This window comes from Lacerta agilis, chromosome 17 (genome assembly GCF_009819535.1).
Source record: "Lacerta agilis isolate rLacAgi1 chromosome 17, rLacAgi1.pri, whole genome shotgun sequence".
Lineage (NCBI taxonomy): Eukaryota > Metazoa > Chordata > Lepidosauria > Squamata > Lacertidae > Lacerta > Lacerta agilis.
The window spans coordinates 26,042,869-26,062,885 of record NC_046328.1 but is presented as its reverse complement, the minus strand read 5'-3'; the positions used below and the strand labels follow the sequence as shown (position 1 = coordinate 26,062,885).

General features: G+C 50.7%; 1 protein-coding gene across 1 annotated transcript in view; it reads left to right on the top strand.

The window, feature by feature from the left end:
* Positions 1-708: 708 nt before the first annotated feature.
* RASGRP2 (RAS guanyl releasing protein 2) overlaps positions 709-20,017 on the top strand; it is a 40,934-nt gene continuing 21,625 nt past the window's right edge. Inside the window, exons 1-9 of the mRNA XM_033174815.1 lie at positions 709-857; positions 8,644-8,802; positions 10,629-10,731; positions 11,776-11,838; positions 12,997-13,128; positions 13,605-13,755; positions 15,736-15,909; positions 18,166-18,282; positions 19,570-19,851. Coding sequence (XP_033030706.1) covers positions 8,730-8,802; positions 10,629-10,731; positions 11,776-11,838; positions 12,997-13,128; positions 13,605-13,755; positions 15,736-15,909; positions 18,166-18,282; positions 19,570-19,851 — 1,095 coding nt within the window. The 5' untranslated portion in view covers positions 709-857; positions 8,644-8,729. The remainder of the gene's footprint in view (positions 858-8,643; positions 8,803-10,628; positions 10,732-11,775; positions 11,839-12,996; positions 13,129-13,604; positions 13,756-15,735; positions 15,910-18,165; positions 18,283-19,569; positions 19,852-20,017) is intronic.

Here is a 20,017-nt window from a genome sequence, read left to right as displayed (position 1 = left end):
TTGCGTCCGTCCCCCCTCCCCCCTCCCACATACACTCTCCTATAAAGAAGACTCTGCTCATGTCCTCTGTTATTTCGGGGGCACGCACTCTGCACAAGCTCTGCGGCTTCCTCTTATTTGCTCTCCTATGTTTTGAGAGCTGTTCTCTACACATGCTCCGGGGCATTCTGTCATTTTTTCCTTTCACTGATTTGGAAACACTGGGGCATTTTTACTTACTTTGCCTCTGTGTTTCGGGAAGCACACTCTGCACGTGCTCTGGGACACCCTGTTCTTTCCGCTTGCTCTCGAAGCATTGTTGGGTTGAGGGCTGGGGGGCGGGGGGCGAGTTCTGGCCCTTTCACCTTCTCTCAAGCGGGCCATACCGAAGAGGGAAGAGACTCTGCTCATTCTCAGAGGCACCGTGGGACGAAGGCCTGCCGCGTTCCAGACTTCAGCCGAGCAGGTGAGAAGCAGATTCGGGGTCCAAGAAGCCACGACCACCGGGCGGGGGCGCGCGCGGAGCTTGCGGGGGATCCTCTTTCTGTATTCCCTCCCCCCCCCCCCCGTTTTGCTCTGTTTCTGTCTGAGCAGACCTGATCCCTTCCTCCGTGCGTTCTCGGTCAGAGAGGCAAGCGAGCGGGCGGTCCGAGGCCGGAGCGAGGGGCGTCCGAGGCGGCGGGAGGGCGCTGGGCTGGTCCTCTCCCCGCTGCCTCGCTCTCCCCTCCCTCCCTCCTTCCGTCCCCGCCCTCCCTCCGGTGGCGAGACGCGGCTGCGTTTTGCGTACGCCGAGGCAAAGGCAAAGGCAGCGCCGCCGCAGCCGGACTGAGCGGCCGTCGGAGCGCAGCGCCAGCGGGCTGGAGCCGCCCGAAGCCACGGTGAGTGCCGCCGCCGCCGCCGCCGCCGCTAGCCTGGCCAGGAGAGCGCAAGAGTCGCTTCTCCTGCCGAGGGAGTCGTTCCCCGGGCCATTCTGCTAGAGGTCAGCGCGGACCTTTCGTTGCAGCCCCGCGACGAGAGCACCTCTGGGCATGTACTGAGTGCGCGCCTCCACTCTCTCCAGTCTCCTGGGAAGTCTAGCTGGTGGCGGGGGGAGGCATTACTTTTGCCCCAGCACTATTCTTGGGAAAGGTGGGACGCGAGAGCCCCGAGGAGGCACCTGATCAGGCGGAGAGAGTGCCTCTGCGTGCGTGCAGAGTGCCTTTCCCTTGGCAGCCCATCCGCAGCACCTGCGCTTCCCAGAAGGGGCGGTGTCCAAGTGTAGGCAGGTTTTAGAAAGAAGTTAAGCCTCTCTCTCTGTCACCCTTTCTGCATGGAAGTGGGGGGTGGGAGGGAAGAGGTTTGGGGTCACCTCCCCCCACCCCGTTGCCCAAATGAAAGGGGGAGATCACCTGCCTTGCAGCTCCCATTCCTCCGCCTGGGTGCCTTCGCTCGATTTGAGGGCCATGCAAAGTGCACCTTTGCGCTCCCCGCATGCCCCCCCCCCCACACCGTGCAGCATTTCCCCTGCGCTTGCAGGGCAGCTGTCGCAGCCCGCTTCAGCCTTCCATCCATGGGGAGGGCAGAAGACAGGACATGTGGATCCACCAGTTCTTTGGGCTCAGCGGGGCTCGGGGAAGGGCGCTGTGGCCCCTCGGTGCATCACGAGTTGGGGGGGGGGTGTCGCCTGGTGTGTGGCCCTTGCGTGGCAGCGGGGCTGCACCTGCCGTGGGCGCCCGCCGTGCATGCAAAGCAGCAGCGAAACGGTGGCGCCTCGCCTGTGCGCCGAGGCAGCGTGTGTATGTGTGTCTTTGTGTGTGCGGGTTTGCGGTGGCAGGAGCCCTGTGGGGAGGTGATGCGCAGGTTGTGTGCAGAGGGCAAACTTGCATTCCACCCCCACCTCCCACTCCCGCCCTGCGCGGAGGCTTTGGATTGCAGAGCCCGGGGAGTGGGCTTGCCTTTGTGCGCGCCCCCCTCTGCAGCACCGGGGCTTGCGCTGTCTATCTCTCCCCGCTCGCCTTTTGTGTGTGTGCAAAATCAGCAACAGCAGCAGCTGCGCGTGTTGATAAATGTTTGTGCCACTCAGACAATCTGCTGTCAATATATTTACCCTGCTCTCGAGGGCGGCTGTTGGGAAATGGCATTTTGCAACATGCAATTTTGCAAGGAGGCCTTTGGGTATGCAAGGCGTTGGAGGTGCGGTGAATGGAGTGTGTGGGGGGGGGGTGCGGGATGGGAAGAGAAAATGAAATCAGTTTGCAGGAATCAGGAGGGGACGGGAGAGACCCTGAGATGTGGGGTCTGAAGGGCTGTGCCTCTCTTGAAGCAGCGCCCCTGCTGAAGCCAACCGACCTGGCCTGCCGTGCCATCTCTCAGCTCCTGGCGCTCCTGCCTGGCTTTTGAGCAAAACTTGCCTAAAAATAACTCCGCCAGCAAAAAAACGCCAACCCACCATTTCCGAGCACAAAGGCCTGTCTCAAAAGATTAATAATAATCTCCTTCTACGACATAAAGACATTCCTTACTCCACGCCGGGATTCTGGGCGCTGCGCTGGAGAACTCCCTGCTGGGGGAAGGAGCAGCAGATGCTTTCCCGCCTCTCTGCTTGAACAACTTCCAGCTCACAAGCCTGGGGGGCCTCTTCCCCACGCACAACAACCCTGCAGGGTAGGCTGGGCCGAAAGAGAATGACTAGCCCAGAGAGGGACGTGGCTGAGTGGGGATTTGAACCTGGGTTTCACAGCATCCTGCAAGCAGAGAGTTTGTAGATGGGGTCTTCAAGGCCATCCAGGCCAGCCCTCTGGCTGGTCCATGGAGGTAATCCAGAGTTTAAGCATCCCTGACAGGTGGTTGTGAAGACACAGCTTGAAATCCTCAGGGAGGGAGAGCTCACCTTCCATCCCTCTCTCTGCACCAAGGTTGTTAGTTCCACTGCTGAACTGCTTTTTCCACTGAGAAGTGCCCCCTAACATTCAACAGAAATCTAGAGGGCCTTCTTGGCAGTGGCACCCACCCTGTGGAACACCCTCCCATCAGATGTCAAACAGATAAACAACTATTTGACTTTTAGAAGACATCTGAAGGCAGCCCTCTTCAGGGAAGTTATTAATGGTTGATGTTTTACTGTTTGTTTGTTTTTTAAATATTTTGTTGGGAGCCCCCTCTTGATGGTGAGGAAAGCCCTACTGGGATTTGTAAGGGGCTTCTGTGCATCCCCTCACCCACCCCAAAGACTTCTTTTACCCAGGCTAAACAGGCTTCCAAACTTTCCAAACACTCTACACCAGGGGTTGTCAGAAGGAGAAAGATCTATTGGATCTATTGCCTGCTCTCTGTGATTTGCAAATATTTCTGACTCCCGGTGGTTTAAACAAAGCAACAGTAGAGCGATGCCGCCCTCAGTTAACCTGCCAAAATGAAGATCGCTTGTGGAAATGAGAGCACTGTTGTGTGAGCACACTTCAGTTCCGGTACTCAACGCAACAAATCCCTGCGGCCAGAGTTCAGTCTCTGCTGGCATCTGCAGGCAGGGCTGGGAGAGACCCTTGCCTAAAACCTTGGAGAGCTCCTGCCAGCCAGTGGTGGATGATACTGAGCTAGAGGGATAGCGGGGGGGGGGGGGGGTCGGGGGTCTGATTCAGTATAGGGCAACTTCCTATGTTCCTAAGGCCTTAGTGATACAGCTCAATAGATTAGCAAGAGAAAGGGAGCAGCATGTTTTCAGAATGCAGCCAAAGTCAGGCTGTAGCTCAGTGGTTGAGCACCTGCTCTGCGTGCGGACGGTCCCAGGTTCAAGTCCTGGCATCTTCAGGCAGGGCTGGGAGAGACTCCTTGTCTAAGCTGCTGCCAGTCCGTGTAGATACAGAACTGAGCTAAGACGGCAAGGGAAGTTTCTTAGTTCTTGTCTTGGGGGGGGGTGTACAACTGTGTCAGCTCCCCGCAACCTTGACATTTTCAGCACCACACTCTAACCAGCTGAGCTATCCAGGCTCTGTTTTAAACACTTAAAAGTCTAATTTTTTTTTCTTGTATTAGCCATGCTTATCTATTCATTACATTTCCACGTCTCCTTATTTTCCTTTAAGGAACTCAAGGCGATGCTCACGGTTCTCCCTCTCTCCATTTTACCCTCTATAATCAGCCCTGCGAGGTAGGTTAGGGTAGCAGATAGCGACTGGCCCAAGGTCACCCCGTGAATTTCATGGCCGAGTGAAGCTTTGAACCCTCCTGGTCTCCCGGGCCCTTAGCCGGACACTCTGACCACCACACCACATTGAGAGGGATGAGTGCGTTGCGTTTGGGTGTGTTGGTGTGACGGTCTGTTGTCTGGGGCTGGTGAAGCTTCTTAAACAATGGAACTCCAACAACAACAACAAACATACCATCTCAGGACTATTTAATTGCTCATCTTCCAACATTGTGTATGCAATCAAATGCCAACAGTGCCCTTCAGCTCTCTATATTGGACAAACAGGCCAAACCCTACGCCAAAGGATAAATGGACATAAATCTGATATCAGGAATCACAAGACAGAGAAACCAGTAGGAGAACACTTCAATCTCCCAGGACATTCTATAAAAGATCTCAAAGTAGCTGTCTTAATACAAAGGAATTTCAGAAATAGACTGGAAAGAGAAGTGGCTGAATTGCAACTAATCACCAAACTTAAAACCATGGAGAAACCTGGTCTGAACAAAGACATTGGATTCTTATCTCATTATACATAACAAAGCTATCTTTAGCCATCTCACCCCTTGCCTTTCCCTGCAAGACTAATTGCAGCCGTTAAGAGTCGTCAACAGGTTTTTCACACCTATCAGCTGATCACCCATTCCCACCACCCTTCTGAGTAATACCCCTCCCCACTCCCTCACTATATTTAAGGATCTGGTGACTTCTGTTTCGGTGTATCTGAAGAAGTGTGCATGCACACGAAAGCTCATACCAAGAACAAACTCAGTTGGTCTCTAAGGTGCTACTGGAAAGAATTTTCTATTTTGTTTCGACTATGGCAGACCAACACGGCTACCCACCTGTAAATGGAACTCCCTGCCACCAGAGACCGTGATGGGCACCAACTTGGCTTTAAAAGAGGACTGAGCAAATTCATGGAGGGACAGGCTGTCAATGGCTATGCACTCCCTCTGCAGTTGGAGGCGGGGATGGTTCTGATTGCCACTTGCTGCAAAACACAGGGTGGGAGAGTGGTCTGGTGCTTGTGGGCTCCCTGCAGGCACCTGGTGGTCCACTGTGAAAACAGGAGTCTGGGTTAGATAAGGACACTGGCCCGATCCATCAGGCTTTTTTTAGGTTCTTAAGTTTCGCAGCCTACAACTGAGCTCTTTTCTCTGGGCAGCCATGAGCTGAAGACTCTCTGTTTAGGCCTGGCGTTTCCAGGGACAAGAGCCGCTGAGAGAGGCCGGTTGGAATTCCCAGGCAGCGGAGGGGCCTGTCTAAAATCAGCTGCCAGCCCTGAGTCATCCCTTGGCAGAAGCTCTGGAGCCCAGTGTGCCTTTCCAACATTCCTTGCTTCTTTCCCTTGCTTGGGACGAGGAGGAGGAGGGTGGCAGCAGGATGGACAGGCGAGAGAATGTGCTTGGGGAGGGGGGCAGTAGTGACTTTGTGGCATCATCCCCCAAGGAGACCCCGTCCTTTTCTGCTCCTGCCCATTTGCAGCAGCAGGAGGAAGAGGAGGAGGGCTGAGGAAATGAATTCCCCACCCCAGCTGTGCGTCGCCTTGTTTCCTCCTGAATGGAGAGGCAGCAGCAAGAGGGGATTGTGGTCCAGCATTTCTCCAGGGGACTGAAGATTGCTTGGCTTGGGTTCAGATGTCCAAAAGGAGGCAGAGAGGCCCTGCTCAGAGCCAGGAGTGCTGGGTCTTTTTCTCTGCTCTTGGAGTTGGAGATGTGTGTGTGTGTGTGTGTGTAGCACAATACAAGTAGGACAAAGATAAAGCAGAACAATTTGTGTTGTAAAAAGTTACGGGTTTTCAGCAGGAAGGTTTGGGGTGTGCACCACCTGGAAGTGAGGCAGTGTGATCACCCCAAAACCTTTGCAGGTGCAAGAAGTAAAAAGTAAAAAAAAAAAAAAAAGGTAAGGGACCCCTGGACAGTTAAGTTCGATCAAAGGCGACTCTGGGGTTGCGGTGCTTTCTGGGTCATGTGGCCAGCATGACTAAACCGCTTCTGGTTCAACAGGACACCGTGACGGAAACCAGAGTGCACAGAAACACCGTTTATCTTCCCGCCGCAGCGGTACCTATTTATCTACTTGCGCTGGTGTGCTTTCAAACTGCTAGGTTGGCAGGAGCTGGGACAGAGCAACGGGAGCTCACTCCATTGCAGGGATTCGAACCACCAACATTCTGATCGGCAAGCCCAAGAGGCTCAGTGGTTTAGACCACAGCGCAACCCGCGTCACAAAGTGTCAAAAGTGGGATGGTATGTGACTGCCCTGACAGCATTGCGAGCACAAATGAATGTGCAATAAGAAGGGCATCGTAGGGGGAATGTTTAAATCCCAAATTTATTGCTTGTGGTCTGTCAAGTGGAGATCCTCCCTGGAACGAGGATTGGAAACCTGCCATCTTCTGGATGCTTCCAGGCTCCAACTCCCATCGGCAGGGCCAGATTTTAAGACCTTTAGAGGCCCTAAGTCAGGGTTTCCCAAACTTGGGTCTCCAGCTGTTTCTGGACTACAACTCCCATCACCCCTAACTAGCAGGACCAGTGGTCAGGGATGATGGGAATTGTAGTCCAAAAACAACTGGGGACCCAAGTTTGGGAAGCACTGTCTGAAGTTCAGAATTCAAATTATAAACGAGAATAAACCATCAAATGAAATTTTATTTTTCAGAATGAAATGAAACGTACCGTAAGATGGAAAATAATGTTTATTTCTCTATATTTGTAGAAATAATGTTTATTTTTGTTCAGTAGCAAGTCTGGTGGCAATGGAAACTCTCTGTCGTGTCCACCTTAAGCACATGCTTATTTTGCTTAATCGTTAATCCAGCCTTGCCCAGAAGCCAGCATAGGGCGATAGGGAGTTCTAGTACCACGAAAGCTGGAGCCCAGCCCCCACCTCAGTTCCCCACCCCTGTTGCAGAACCAAATATGTACCCCAAGGCTGGGGAAATTCAGCAGCGAGCCACTGCAACACGCCGGAGATAACATTTGAGTTCAGTGCATCGTTAAGGATGAGGATGAAGCAAATGACAAGTCACCCAGTTCCCTTCTTCAAAGAAACAATTATTATGTAATCTGCCCCAGCAAGAGCAGCCCCCACTCAAAAGTAGTGGAGTATGATTCTGACATCTTCTGTGGGTGGAAGAAACTCAACCCAACGGCTTTCTCCATCCTCTCGCCTGCTCTCAAACACTGCTTCCTCTCCCACGTTGCTATTCTGAGATGACGCTAAGCACTTCCTGGAGGGGGTCCCCAAAGCAGCTAGTCCTCAGGAGGCTGTTTTGAATGCTTCGGGAGAGGGGGGGGGGCTCCTGTGTTGCCTTCAGGGCCCGACTTGCAGAGCTCTCTGGAGCAATAGGCTTTCCGCTGTTGGAGGCAGTATGCTGGGGTAGGTGGGCACGGCCTGATCCAGCAAGACAGTCCTCACGGCATTTGGGTGGTGGGGAGAAAGAGAGAGAGAAGCCATGACTAGGAGACACAATGTAGGCTGGGAGATAAGGAAACGTTGGCATCCCAGAGCAAAAGCAGAAAGTGCCATTCTCAGCTGGCTGCCATTCCCACAACCAAACCACGATGGTGACCACGTGTCTTTTTTTTGCACCCTCCAGCTTATCACACCGGCTGGCCTGCCATTTTATTGATTTATTGGTCAATTTGAAATTACGGAGATCCCACCTTTCAGGGCAAAGTGTACTCAAAGCAGGTGGAAAAAGAGAATGGAAACCCTAAAACGAAAATTAAAATACAAATAAAGCAATTCGGTTAGAAAAACAAACAAACAGACCCCGAAAGAGCTGGAGACGAAGGCAGTTTAATACGCTACCTTTTAATAGAATGCAGTTGGAAGAAAGTAACATTTTAAGAAGAAGAAGAAGAAGAGTTTGGATTTGATATCCCGCTTTTCACTACTATACCTGAAGGAGTCTCAAAGTGGCTAACAATCTCCTTTTCCCTTCTTTCCCCACAACAAACACTCTGTGAGGTGAGTGGGGCTGAGAGACTTCAAAGAAGTGTGACTAGCCCAAGGTCACCCAGCAGCTGCATGTGGAGGAGCGGGGAAGCGAACCTGGTTCACCAGATTACGAGTCTACCACTCTTAACCACTACACCACACTGGCTTTGTTTGTTCAAAACCTAACCTAGCGCTTCTTGGGGGGGGGGAGGGTTCTATGTACAGGGGCCAGAACTAGAAAGACCCTGCCTATCATGTCTGCTGGTCTGCTGGGTCTTTATGACAGATCTGGGAGCAGAGCCTCCTCCTCTTCCTTGCTGCCAATTGTAAGCCTTGGGCAGGCTGCCCATCAGGCAAGCTGATCTCAAGCCTCTTGGTTGATGTGCTAATAGTGACCCAGTAACCCGGCATGCTATTAATCTGGGGAGAGGAACCCCCTCTGGGCTCCTGCACCCACTTCCCCCCAGGCCGAGCCCTGAGGGAGGGAGAGCACACGCTCCTTTGTAACCTCAGAGATGTCTGGAACCTCTATCCTTCTCTCTTTTCAGGTTTTTGCCCCGCTCCCTGGGGATAGCGACCCGCTGGTGGCCGTGTGGTGTCTTTCGCGAGCGAAGGGGATCCGGCGGGAGCCACGATGTCTGAGACTCTGGACCTGGAAAAGGGGTGCACAGTGGACGAGCTTCTGCAGGGCTGCATCGAGGCCTTTGGTGAGGAGGAGCAGGAGAGGCAGGGAAGGGACGAATGACTGAGGCCTCAGGAGGTGGGGCAGTGGTTTTCTTGGCCTGGCGATGCTCAAAAGCACATGCTCCTGTCCTGCATTGCATTGGTGTACTGACTCTGGAAGTATGGGGATGGCCCCGTGAGATTTCGTGACTCGAGAGTATCCCAGAGTCCCTGTGCTGAGTGGGCCTTGCCAGGTAAGCAAGGCAGAGTTGGAAAAATAGGAATGGCTTTTAAAAGTTATGGACTATGCGTAAATGGCCAAGCTGGCAGCAATATTAAGAGATCCAAATGACAAGCTTTTTACAGAAGAATGGAGGCCCTTTTTTTTTGCTTCTTTGGACAAGCACTGCAAACAAATGAAATCGTGGGCAGGATACGAGATAGGGGCAGCAGAAGAAAAAGGATAAAAATATTTCAGGGGTATTGGTAATAGAAGAGAATTTGAGAATGCAGTATAAAGGAGTAAAAACACTGTGGAGGGTCGGGGTGGGAAGTCAATGCATGAAACGATGCAACTATTTGATTTGAAGTTAATTTGTAAAAAAATTGGAAATTCGGTAAAAATTGTATTGGAAAATGAAAAGCGCTTTCCACGCTGGGAAAACCGGGCGCAAAAAGGAGCTTTGAAGCTCTGTGGTGTGCATGCATTTAATTTGTGTAGTTTCAACCGGCCAGCCCTCAATCGCGTGCGGTTGAAATCGCTCAAGTTACATGCGCGTAAGATGTGATTGTGCTGCATAAGCCTTCCAGCACCAGAGCCTCAGAAGAGGATAAGCAGGAAAGGGCAACTGTGCCCATCATGTCCCTCCTACTTCCTGGGAAAGAGGATGCTGGACCAGACGACCTCCTTTGACCTGATGCAGCTGCTGCTGCTCCTGCTCCAGGGCTCTTTGGATGGTCTTTGATCCCACTTCCTTATTTGAAGCTGAGCTCCTGAGTGGTCTGAACTGAAGGGTGTGTGTTTATCTATGATTGTAAACATTATTAGAAGCTGCCTTTGTTCCAAAAGGGATCCAAGGCAGCAAGCATCAGCAAAACTCTCCTAAAAAGGCCATCACATTAACAAAATTACTTTGGGGTGGGCAGCAGTAAAACCTTTCAAAAGCTTTCAAATTGAGCAGGGGAATATATATTTAGGCAAAGGCCTTTTCACTTGTCTCCTGAAACCTTAAAGCGGCAGTGCTTGGGGGGGGGGGAGCAGTGGCGGTGCGGCAAACCTCATTTGACAGAGGAATGTCCCACAAAGTACCCAAAAGGCATTGCCTTTGCCAGTGGCTGTTGTGCTCAGTTCCTGCTTCTGGGTTTCCCACGGGGGTGGGGGGTGGGATGGTGGGATAGGGCCCTGGTTGGCCAAATGTGAGATGAGGAAGCTGGACTAGATGGGCCAATGCCCAGCTCCAGCAGGCTCCTCCTAAGTTCTTACACTTTGGAATACAACTCCCATCAACGCTGACCACCAGACATAGTGGTTGGGACTGCTGGGAGTTGGAAGTCCGAAAGATTTGGAGGTCGCCATGTTGGCCATCCTTACAGTGCGCAGCGTGTGATGGAGGGAGGGCAGAGTGGGGGGTGGGTGGGCTTTGTGGCTGTGGCCCTGTGGAGCAAGAGGCAAAGCGGGAAATCCTAGAATCGTAGAATTGTAGAGTTGGAAGGGACCCCCAAGGGTCATCCAGTCTAACCCCCCGCAAGGCAGCAGTCACAGCTAAAGAATCCCCAACCGACCAATGCTTAAAAAACTCCAATGAAGGATGTTGTTGTTAAATTCCCAGGAGGGACTGGCTCTGACTTGCATTTCTTCTTCTTTTTGCAGACGATGAGGGCAAAGTTCGAGACCCCCAGCTGGTCCGCATGTTTCTCATGATGCACCCCTGGTACATCCCTTCCTCGGAGCTGGCCGCCAAGTTGCTTCAGATATATCCTTCCTTAGCCCGCCAGGCACAATCCCCACACCCAGCCAGCAGCATCGCTTCCTTCCCCAAATGTCTTGCGCTAGGTTTTCCCGACCTGGTGCTCGCCAGGTGCTTTGAACTGCAGCTCCCGTCTGTTCCAGGCAGCATAGTCCTGCTTCCTGGGTGGGTGATGGGTACTGGAGTCCCATATTGTCCAGAAGGTGTTGTAAGAATTTAAGGTCCTTAAATTCTTACAACAAAGGCACTTAGTGCAGGGGTAGCAAATGACTTAAGACATATGGATCACTCAGAATCCCCACCGCCGAAAAAAAAACCAGGCAGCTTGAGGGTACTGGACCAGGCTGTTATTTTCGATGTATTCAAGCAGGGTGGTGAAGGGGACAAGGGGAATGTGGGATGAGTGGGCACCTGCCTTCTGGCCCCTACCCTCCCAAGGATGAAAAAAGTAGTTAGTTGCGCTCTCCGCAGTGGAACGGGGACTGTGTTACGTACCATACGTCTAAAGCGCCTTTAGATTCCCAGCGAAGAATTCTGGGAATTGTAGTTTTCCTCTCAGAACTACAATTCCCAGCACCCTTAACAACCTTACCCAAATCTCTCCAGAATTACCCATTGCCAGGCCCTTGTTGCATCAGCTTTTCTTCCTTTTGTGTATAGTTGTTCTCTTTATGTCCTGGATCCTTTTCTCCGTATTATTTTTTGTGCTTTCTTCTTCGCACTTATAAACCACAACAGTGGCAGGATGGGATACGTTCTTTTTAATAGAGGCCTGGTTGCTGACAAAACCGAGTTCCATGCATGAAGACTGAAACCTCACATGAAGTACAAGTTTCATGCAGGAAGTGCGACTGCCTTGGGGGACATCATTAAACTGATATTTTTTGCGATCATAATTTTAATAGCTTGGATGCAGCTGCAGCACAAAACCTTTGCTCTACTTTACCTATTGGATAGTTTGCATTTTAAAACACCCCCATTTCCCCCCCCCCATTCCCCACAACACAGTTCCTCCCTCTTTCCCTTTTGCTCCTTAACTCTGTCCTGAACTTACCAGGAGTCTCGCGGGTCAGAAAACAGCTCTCTGCAAGTCAAGACTTGCCACTTGGTCCGGTAAGTGCTGGAGCAGGGAGGGTGGTCTGGTCTGTGGGAAGGCTGCTGTGGAGAGAAAATGAGGGGATAGTTTGGACATTTTGGGGAGTGGGAGGTTGGGGAAGTAACATTTGGGGTTTTTCAGTTTAGGAAGCCGCTGGGGTTTTTGTAAACAAAATCATCTGCCCTTATTTCCTTATGGGGTACACAAGAGCCCTCGTAGAGTCTCTATCTGTAGGAGTGCCGGTAATTAACAGAGGCCAACCAGAGAATATTTAGAAGCAAAGCAGCTAGTAAGCTTGATCTTTATTAAGGCTGTTGCAACAGGGTGTTTGCCCCACACACAGGAGAGTGGGGGAAAGACCTAGAACAAAGGAGCGCCTGCCCTTATATAGAAATTTGAAATTGCCCACGCTGCCGTTCAAGACCACCCCCAGAAGCATGCAGGTACATCACAGAAGAGGTGTATCCCAGGACCACTTCTCAGATACATCATACCTACATCACAGAAAAAGGCGGTCTCCAACAGATTTCAACAAAAATCTGAGAGTGTTGTTTTTTCTCCTGCATGCCAGTTTATATGATAATGCCTTATTTTGTTTTGACTATGGCAGACCAACACGGCTACCTACCTGTAACTTAAAATTCTTATTACAGTGGGCCTGGGACCCGGCAGGGAGGGGCAGGTGGGAGTCTTAGTTTAGACGTCAGGCAGGAGACTTCCTGTTTTGAAAGTTCCTCACAGTTGAAGCGTAACTGAGAAAATAACTGTTCACACTGCAAATGACATTGCACCCGAACAGTGCACTCGCCAACAAACTTTCTTTGAAATTTACTTCTTCTTTTCCATTCCCTTATGAATAAAACCTATCAATACTGGTGTGGTTCCCACGGGATGGATGTTCTATTGGTTTAATAATAATAATAATAATAATAATAATAATAATAATATTTATACCCTGTCCATCTGGCTGGGTTTCCCTAGCCACTCTGGGCCCATCCCAAAGCAAGGTGTTCACAGTGAAAACCATGTGACCCTGCAGCATGTCTGGACTTTGGGGGCTGCCTGGGTGTGGGGCTGGGTGGTGGAGAGGTGGCTGCAAATCTTCTGCCCTCCTTGCTTGGAGACAATCTGCTGCCCCCTTCTGCCACTGACCATGTCACTCCTGGTTCTGGCAGATACTGGATCTCAGCGTTCCCAGCAGAATTCGACCTAAACCCAGAGCTGGCCGAGCAGATCAAGGAACTGAAGGAGCTTCTGGGCCGGGAAGGGAACCAACGTCACAGCAGCCTCATTGACATAGAGAGCGTGTAGGTAAACAGTGTGGGGTCCCCACAACAGTCGTCCCCCCTGGTCCTCCCTGGGTTAAGTTCTGGCAGGTGGTGGTGTGGTTCGGTGTGCGAACCTCAGGCTGTGAGCCTTGCATTCCTGGTGTGCGACATCCACCGAGTTATGCCCCGGAACCCTGAGCTCAGCAAGTTGGGAGTGCAGGGCCTCCTTGGTGGTGGCTCCCTCTGTGGGGTTTGGAATGGAATTCATGGAAGCCGAGGAAAACCTCGCCTTGCATTTAGCTCTGTTGTGTGCAAACTTTCTGCATGCTGCAGGACCGGTCTCATGGTGGGACTTTAAGGCTGAGATCTGAAAAACTTGGCAACGGCATGCAGCTCCCCGAGAGCCAGGGATTCGGAGCCAGGCGGGTCCTTAGTACCCTTTAGGAGCCAGCTGGTCCCCACCTCTGCTTTTGCACATCCCAGGTAGAGGCTGAACTCTTGCGTCCCCCTTCCAGCCCCACCTACAAGTGGAAGAGGCAAGTCACACAGCGCCAGCCAGTGGCCCAGAAGAAGCGCAAGACATCCCTTCTCTTTGACCACTTGGAGTCGGGGGAACTGGCCGAGCACCTCACCCACCTGGAGTACCACTCCTTCAGCAAGATCCTGGTGAGATCCGTGATGGAGGCGGGGGCTGAGTCCCCCCCCCTCACGTGTGGGTGTTGCTGGGTGGGGCCACGGGTGTTTAACTGATGTATGTCCTGCTTTTTAGGAGAGAAAGTGGCACATAAACATCACCAAACACAATATGAACACTCTTTTTTATTTTATTTTATTTTATTTATTATTTATTATTTATTATTTATTATTTATTATTTATTATTTATTATTTATTATTTATTATTTATTATTTATTATTTATTATTTATTATTTATTATTTATTATTTATTATTTATTATTTATTATTTATTATTTATTATTTATTATTTTATTTTAAAATAGCTTTATTTAATTTCAGACTTCTAAAATACAACCATATCAAATCAACCAACACAAACCAACCAACCAACAAACAAAAAACCCCAAAAGCATATAATCTAGACATAATAATCCACGAAAAATAATATTTGAAAAAACAAAACACACAGAAAAAAGCAAAGAATTATAAATAACAATTAAAAATTGACTTCCAATTGTCTGTATATTGCTTCCCTTAATAATGAAACAAAACTTGCTATACCTTATACAATGATTGAAAAATATATAACTAAATAAATAGCTCACATTTTAATATAAATCTCCCCAAATATATCTCAATCTAAGCAAATCACCAAATCCGTTCTTAAACCTTCTTTTTTCAGATAGTCTTCCACATATTTCCACTCAGCCTTAGATCTTTGTTTGGATATATTTCGAATTGCTGCCGTCATCTTAGCCAAATTCATGAATTCCACTAATTTAATCGACCATTCTTGAATTGTCGGAATTTTCTCCCCAAAACAACCCAGTGCTATTTTTCTAGAAAAGGAGGTGCTGGAACTCACTAAAAACACCTCTTAGAACGGCAATGGTGCCCATTTGAGAGGTGCCAGAACTGAGTCCCAGTGAGATCTGGCTCAAAAGAAGCCCTGCCCAAATTCTTTAAAATCTTTAAAGCATCATAGGCAGCAATCCAACAACCGATGCAGCATTGCGCTGGACACGCACTACGGACCAATTAAAGCAGCAGCCCATTTTTTTGCAGTATTACATAGGATGAGCCTGCTGGATCAGACCACCCAGGCAAGCATCTTGTTCTCATGATGGCCAGCCGGGTGCCCGTAGGAAACCTGCGTGCAGGATTTGAGCACAAGGGCCCTTTCTCCTTGTGTGGTCTCCGGCAACTGGCATCCGCAAGCATTACTGCCTCTGACCATGGAGGCAGATCATAGCTTCTCTGGCAAGCAGCCTTCAATAGCCCTCTCTTCCATGAATCTGTCTCATCTTCCCTTATTGCCATTGAGGCTGGTGACCACCATGGCCTCCTGGGGGTGTGCTGCTTCTCAACCCACCTCTCCTTCCCTGGAATGGCCATCCAGGTATCTGAGACCAGTCTTGGCTTTTCCACAGAGCCAGGAGTGTCCTTACCCCATACCCATATGACCCTGGGAGCAGGATCAGCCCCTTTTTTTCAGAATGGCCAACCAAATGCCCTAGAGAAGGACCTGAGAGTCAACAGCAGCAACTATCCGCAGAAGCTTCCTGCCTCCAGGAGTGGAACATGGCCATCAGGGCTAGTAGCCACTGAGAGCCTAATCCTCTAAGTGCCATCATTTCAGGCATCACCGTGTGTTTATTATTTAAACGAAAATATTTTTTATTGTGCTGTTGAGAAAATAAAACCCCGTTAGGGCAGCTTACAAATCAGTATAAACAAAAGAGTCCCTTAAAAAAAAGAAGAAGACACGACATGAAAGGAAAATGGATTGGGGAGGGAGGAGGAAATATGCAGGCTCAGGTACAAAATCTTAGTTGCCGCACTAGGATTGTGCTGGTGTTCTTAAAACAGAAGTGCTTCTTTTCTGGGCCATATCTGGGCACCATTGAAACAGCTGGCCTCCCTTGGCCTCAACTGATCTGCTTTCCCCTCTCACCACCCCCGCCCCCAGTTCCAAGACTACCACAGTTTCGTCATGCATGGCTGCACGGTGGACAACCCCATCCTGGAGCGCTTCATCACCCTCTTCAACAGCGTCTCCCAGTGGGTGCAGCTCATGGTGCTCAGCAAGCCCACTGCCCAGCAGCGAGCCCAGGTTATCACTCGCTTCGTCATGGTGGCCCAGGTGAGAAAGAGTGGCGCCCGGAAATTCCTCGCCTTCTTCAGCCCTCTTGAGATTGTCACCTGCTTTTGATTTTGAGCCTCTCAAAACAAACAAACAAACAAACAAACAAAGCCCTGAACGTAGCCAGCTGCCATTCTGGTGTTGCCACCCTTTGGACCTCACATGGAGGAAGCACACAAAGAAGGGCTTCAGAGGACGATCTCAGGGTCCAGGTCGGTTTATATGGGTGTGTGTGTGGCAGTCCTTGAGGTGTTGCACTATCCCTGAGCATCCTACTTAAGAGGTTCTAGAGCCCGGATCCTGTATTTTATAACCCCGACTCCTAAAGCCCTCTAACCCAGCGGGGACCCGAACTGTGAACTTTGCAGACAAGTCCAGATTAGGACAGGCGCATTGATTTTTATGCACCAAACGCGAGCTGGTGCATTTACCGCCCAAGTTTCTTCCAAGTCCAAATCCGAGCTCCCCTTGAAACAGACAAACAAACATCAGCCCAGCTGTGATTCCTCCATTGCGAGGGGTTGGACTGGACTCTACAACTCTACAGTTATGTGACTCAGGTCTTGTTCCTGCTCCTTGGCAGTGCCCCGTCAGCCCCCTTGCCTCCCGGCAACCTCCCCAAAGGTTTCTAAGCGTGAGCGCCTGGAGCCCTGAGCCTCAATTAGTGGGGATGGCAGCTAAATTAATCAAAACGGCTGGTCCTTTGCCTCTCCCTGCTGGACAGTGTGAAGTTCAGAGCAACCTTTTTTTCTAGGTCGTTTTTCTTTGAAGAGGGGAGAGAGGGAGAGAGAGAGAGAGAAAGTGGGCACAAGGGAGACTCTATAAGTATCTATTTATACATTCAGAGATTGAGGAGGGGGCAGGAGGTGATCCGGGAGCAGCACAAAACCGCCTGCTCCAGATTATAGCCGGCATCAAAGAGCAGCCAGGGGACCTGGGGCTCCCCTCAAGCGGCCTTTCGGCAACTGCACTTTGCATATGGATTCCCCCTGATTTGGGGTTTCTGGGCAGCAGTGCAGGGCCCAAGGAGATTAGGGATTGCAGGGAGGGGGAGACCCTGCATGTCTTAGGACGCTGGGAAATCAGGTTCCTCCGGTAGGGGTGAAGCAGGGACTCCCCACTCCAGAAGAGAGCCAGCAGGGTGTAGTGGTTAGAGTGTCAGGCTGGGACCTGGGAGGCCAAGGTTCAAATCCCCCACTTGGGCCAGTGTCTGCGAGGTTGGGATATAAATTTAAATGATGATGATGAAGAAATAGTAATAATAATAATAATAATAATAATAATAATAATAATAGAAGGAGTGAGTGGCTGGGCATGATTACTTTGCACAATTCCGAATGCCTGAAGGTATCAGCTGCAGAGCTTTCATTTTTTCTTTTTCAAATCAGAGGCAACAATAGGGGCGGGGGCTGTTTGAAATTGTGGCATAGGGGATGTTATTTTAAAACATTGCTCCCCACCCTCTCTAAGGGCTGTTTCTTCCAATAGTAAAAATAAAATAAAATAGTGCTGATTAAATAAAAACGAGGTTCCCCAGCTAAAATACCTGAATTGCTCTAACTGATAGGGAGTCCTGCTCTCCCCACTTTTTCCTGGGAACCTCCCTCCTCCCAAAAAAATATCCCCCACTGTGACCTATCCAGTTACTCCTGTTAAAAGGGGAATTTGCCTCTGTGGGCTATGTGTGTTTTTCTTGTTCATCTGTTGGTTTTTTTAAGAGATTTTTTCCTTCCTAATAGCAATGTCTATTCTCCCAAGTAACATGTGGCCCAAACACCAGTGTCCCCTCACCCCCACATGCCATGCAATGCACACATGAGTGAGGGGTCAGCAGGCTCTGGAGAGCCCCAAGTTCTGCAGAAGCACATGCACAAAATAATTAGGGGGACTCCCCCCCCCAATCAACAGAGGATGAGGAAGATGAACATGCTCAGTGGGTGCGGAATGTTGGATGGCTTCTGAAGCTGGAATGAAAACCTGGGTGGGTGGAATGGAGTGGCTGGAAGCCGGACGAGGGAGTTCCTCCACGCTGCAACATTGTGTTGCAGCTCCTGCTTTGTTCTTTTTTTTAAAAAAGAAACGGAAGCTGCTGAGAAGAAGAATCTTGATTAGAAATGTTAAGTCTTTCTTCAATTTGCATCTGCTGAAACTGTGAGGTGAGGGTTGACTCTGCTTCTCCCTCTCCTTCCCACTATTTCTTCATCTCCTGCCTTGTCCTTCAACACACACACCCAACTTCTCTCCTTCTGTTCTCAGAGGCTCCTCCAGCTGCAGAATTTCAACACCCTGATGGCCGTGGTGGGGGGGCTCAGCCACAGCTCCATCTCCCGCCTCAAGGAGACCCACAGTTTCGTGAGCCAGGAGACCACCAAGGTAGGTGGTGGGGGTCTTTTTTGCATTGAGGGGAGAGGCAGGCTGTAAGGAGCTCACAGGGGCTGCAGAATCTGTTGGCAAGAGGCTCTCAGCAGGCTCCACACTTGCCTCTCTTGCTGCTGCTCATTCTCTCCCCCCCCCTCTTGGGCTAGGTCTGCATCCCCCCCATCTTTAAAGGGAGATGAGAGGGTGTGTGGAGCAGATTGATGCTTCGGGTTTTAGATCCTCTGTGGGTTGTTGTTGTTGTTTAGTCGTGTCCTACTCTTCATGACCCCATGGACCAGAGCATGCCAGGCACTCCTGTCTTCCACTGCCTCCCGCAGTTTGGTCAGACTCATGTTAGTAGCTTCGAGAACACTGTCCCTCAATCGTCCCCTTCTCCTTGTGCCCTCCTTCTTTCCCAACATCAGGGTCTTTTCCAGGGAGTCTTCTCTTCTCATGAGGTGGCCAAAGTATTGGAGCCTCAGCTTCAGGATCTGTCCTTCCAGTGAGCACTCAGGGCTGATTTCCTTAAGAATGGATAGGTTTGATCTTCTTGCAGTCCATGGGACTCTCAAGAGTCTCCTCTAGCACCATAATTCAAAAGCATCAGTTCTTCGGCAATCAGCCTTCTTTATGGTCCAGCTCTCACTTCCATACATCACTACTGGGAAAACCATAGCTGATGTCTTCGTGGGTGGGGCTGCCTAAAGACCTGCCACTCTGTCTCCCACCCCTCTGGTGCAAAGACACCCTTATCTTTCTTTTGTGGGGCTGGGTCAGCCAGGCGCTGGCCTTTGGGAAGGAGGCATGAGGGCTCTGGCAGGGTCCTAGAGACCTCCTGTCTCCTTCCCAAAACCTAGTTAGTGCTTTCCCAGCTTTCAGGAGGAGGTGGGAAGGCTCTAGGACCCTTCCAGAGCCTCATGCCTCCTTCCCAAAGCCCACAGCATCAGTTGGCCAGCTTTGGCAAGGCAGCAGAAGAGCTGGGGGTGGAGAATCAAATTTTGGCTTCACTCCACCCCCACAGTGTATAGGTTCCATGTTGAAGTACTCTTGCAGTCCACTTGGTAGAAAAAGTTGGACCACCCTGCCCTCAGAGCGCCACACCTCTGGCATTTCCTCTGACGTTCCTTATCTACATTTGCCCGTATGTTGGTTGAATAGCGACCATTTGGAAGAAGCAAGTGGCTAGCCCTCATGGGAAGAGCTGGGCTTCTTTGGAGGCAGGGCTGCCCCCTCCTCATCCTTCACGCCTCCAGATTCCTTCAAGGGGCTGTTGTTGTCTTTGCTTCCCCCTGTCCTGCTCAGGTCTGGGAGTCACTGACAGAATTGCTGACGTCCGTGGGGAACTACAGCCGTTACCGGCGGCGCTTTGCCGAGTGTGTGGGCTTTAAGTTCCCCATCCTGGGGGTCCACCTCAAGGACCTGGTGGCCGTCCACGTGGCCCTCCCTGACTGGCTGGACCGGGCGCACAAGTGCCTCAACGGGAACAAGATGCAGCAGCTGTTCAGCATCCTCAGTGAGCTGGCCATGGTTCAGAGCATCCGCCCGCCCTTCGAGGCCAACCCCGACCTCCTCAACCTGCTCATGGTAAGCTCTGCTTCTGCCCCCATGTGGAGGGCAAGCCCTGCCCTTGGGTGTCCCCCCAGTTTCCACTCCTGGATGGGTCCTGGAATGCCATTGCTTAGAGAGGTTGCTTTTCCCCATCAATCTCTTCCGTGCCCCACTTCAGATTTCAAGACACTTGGTCATTTTT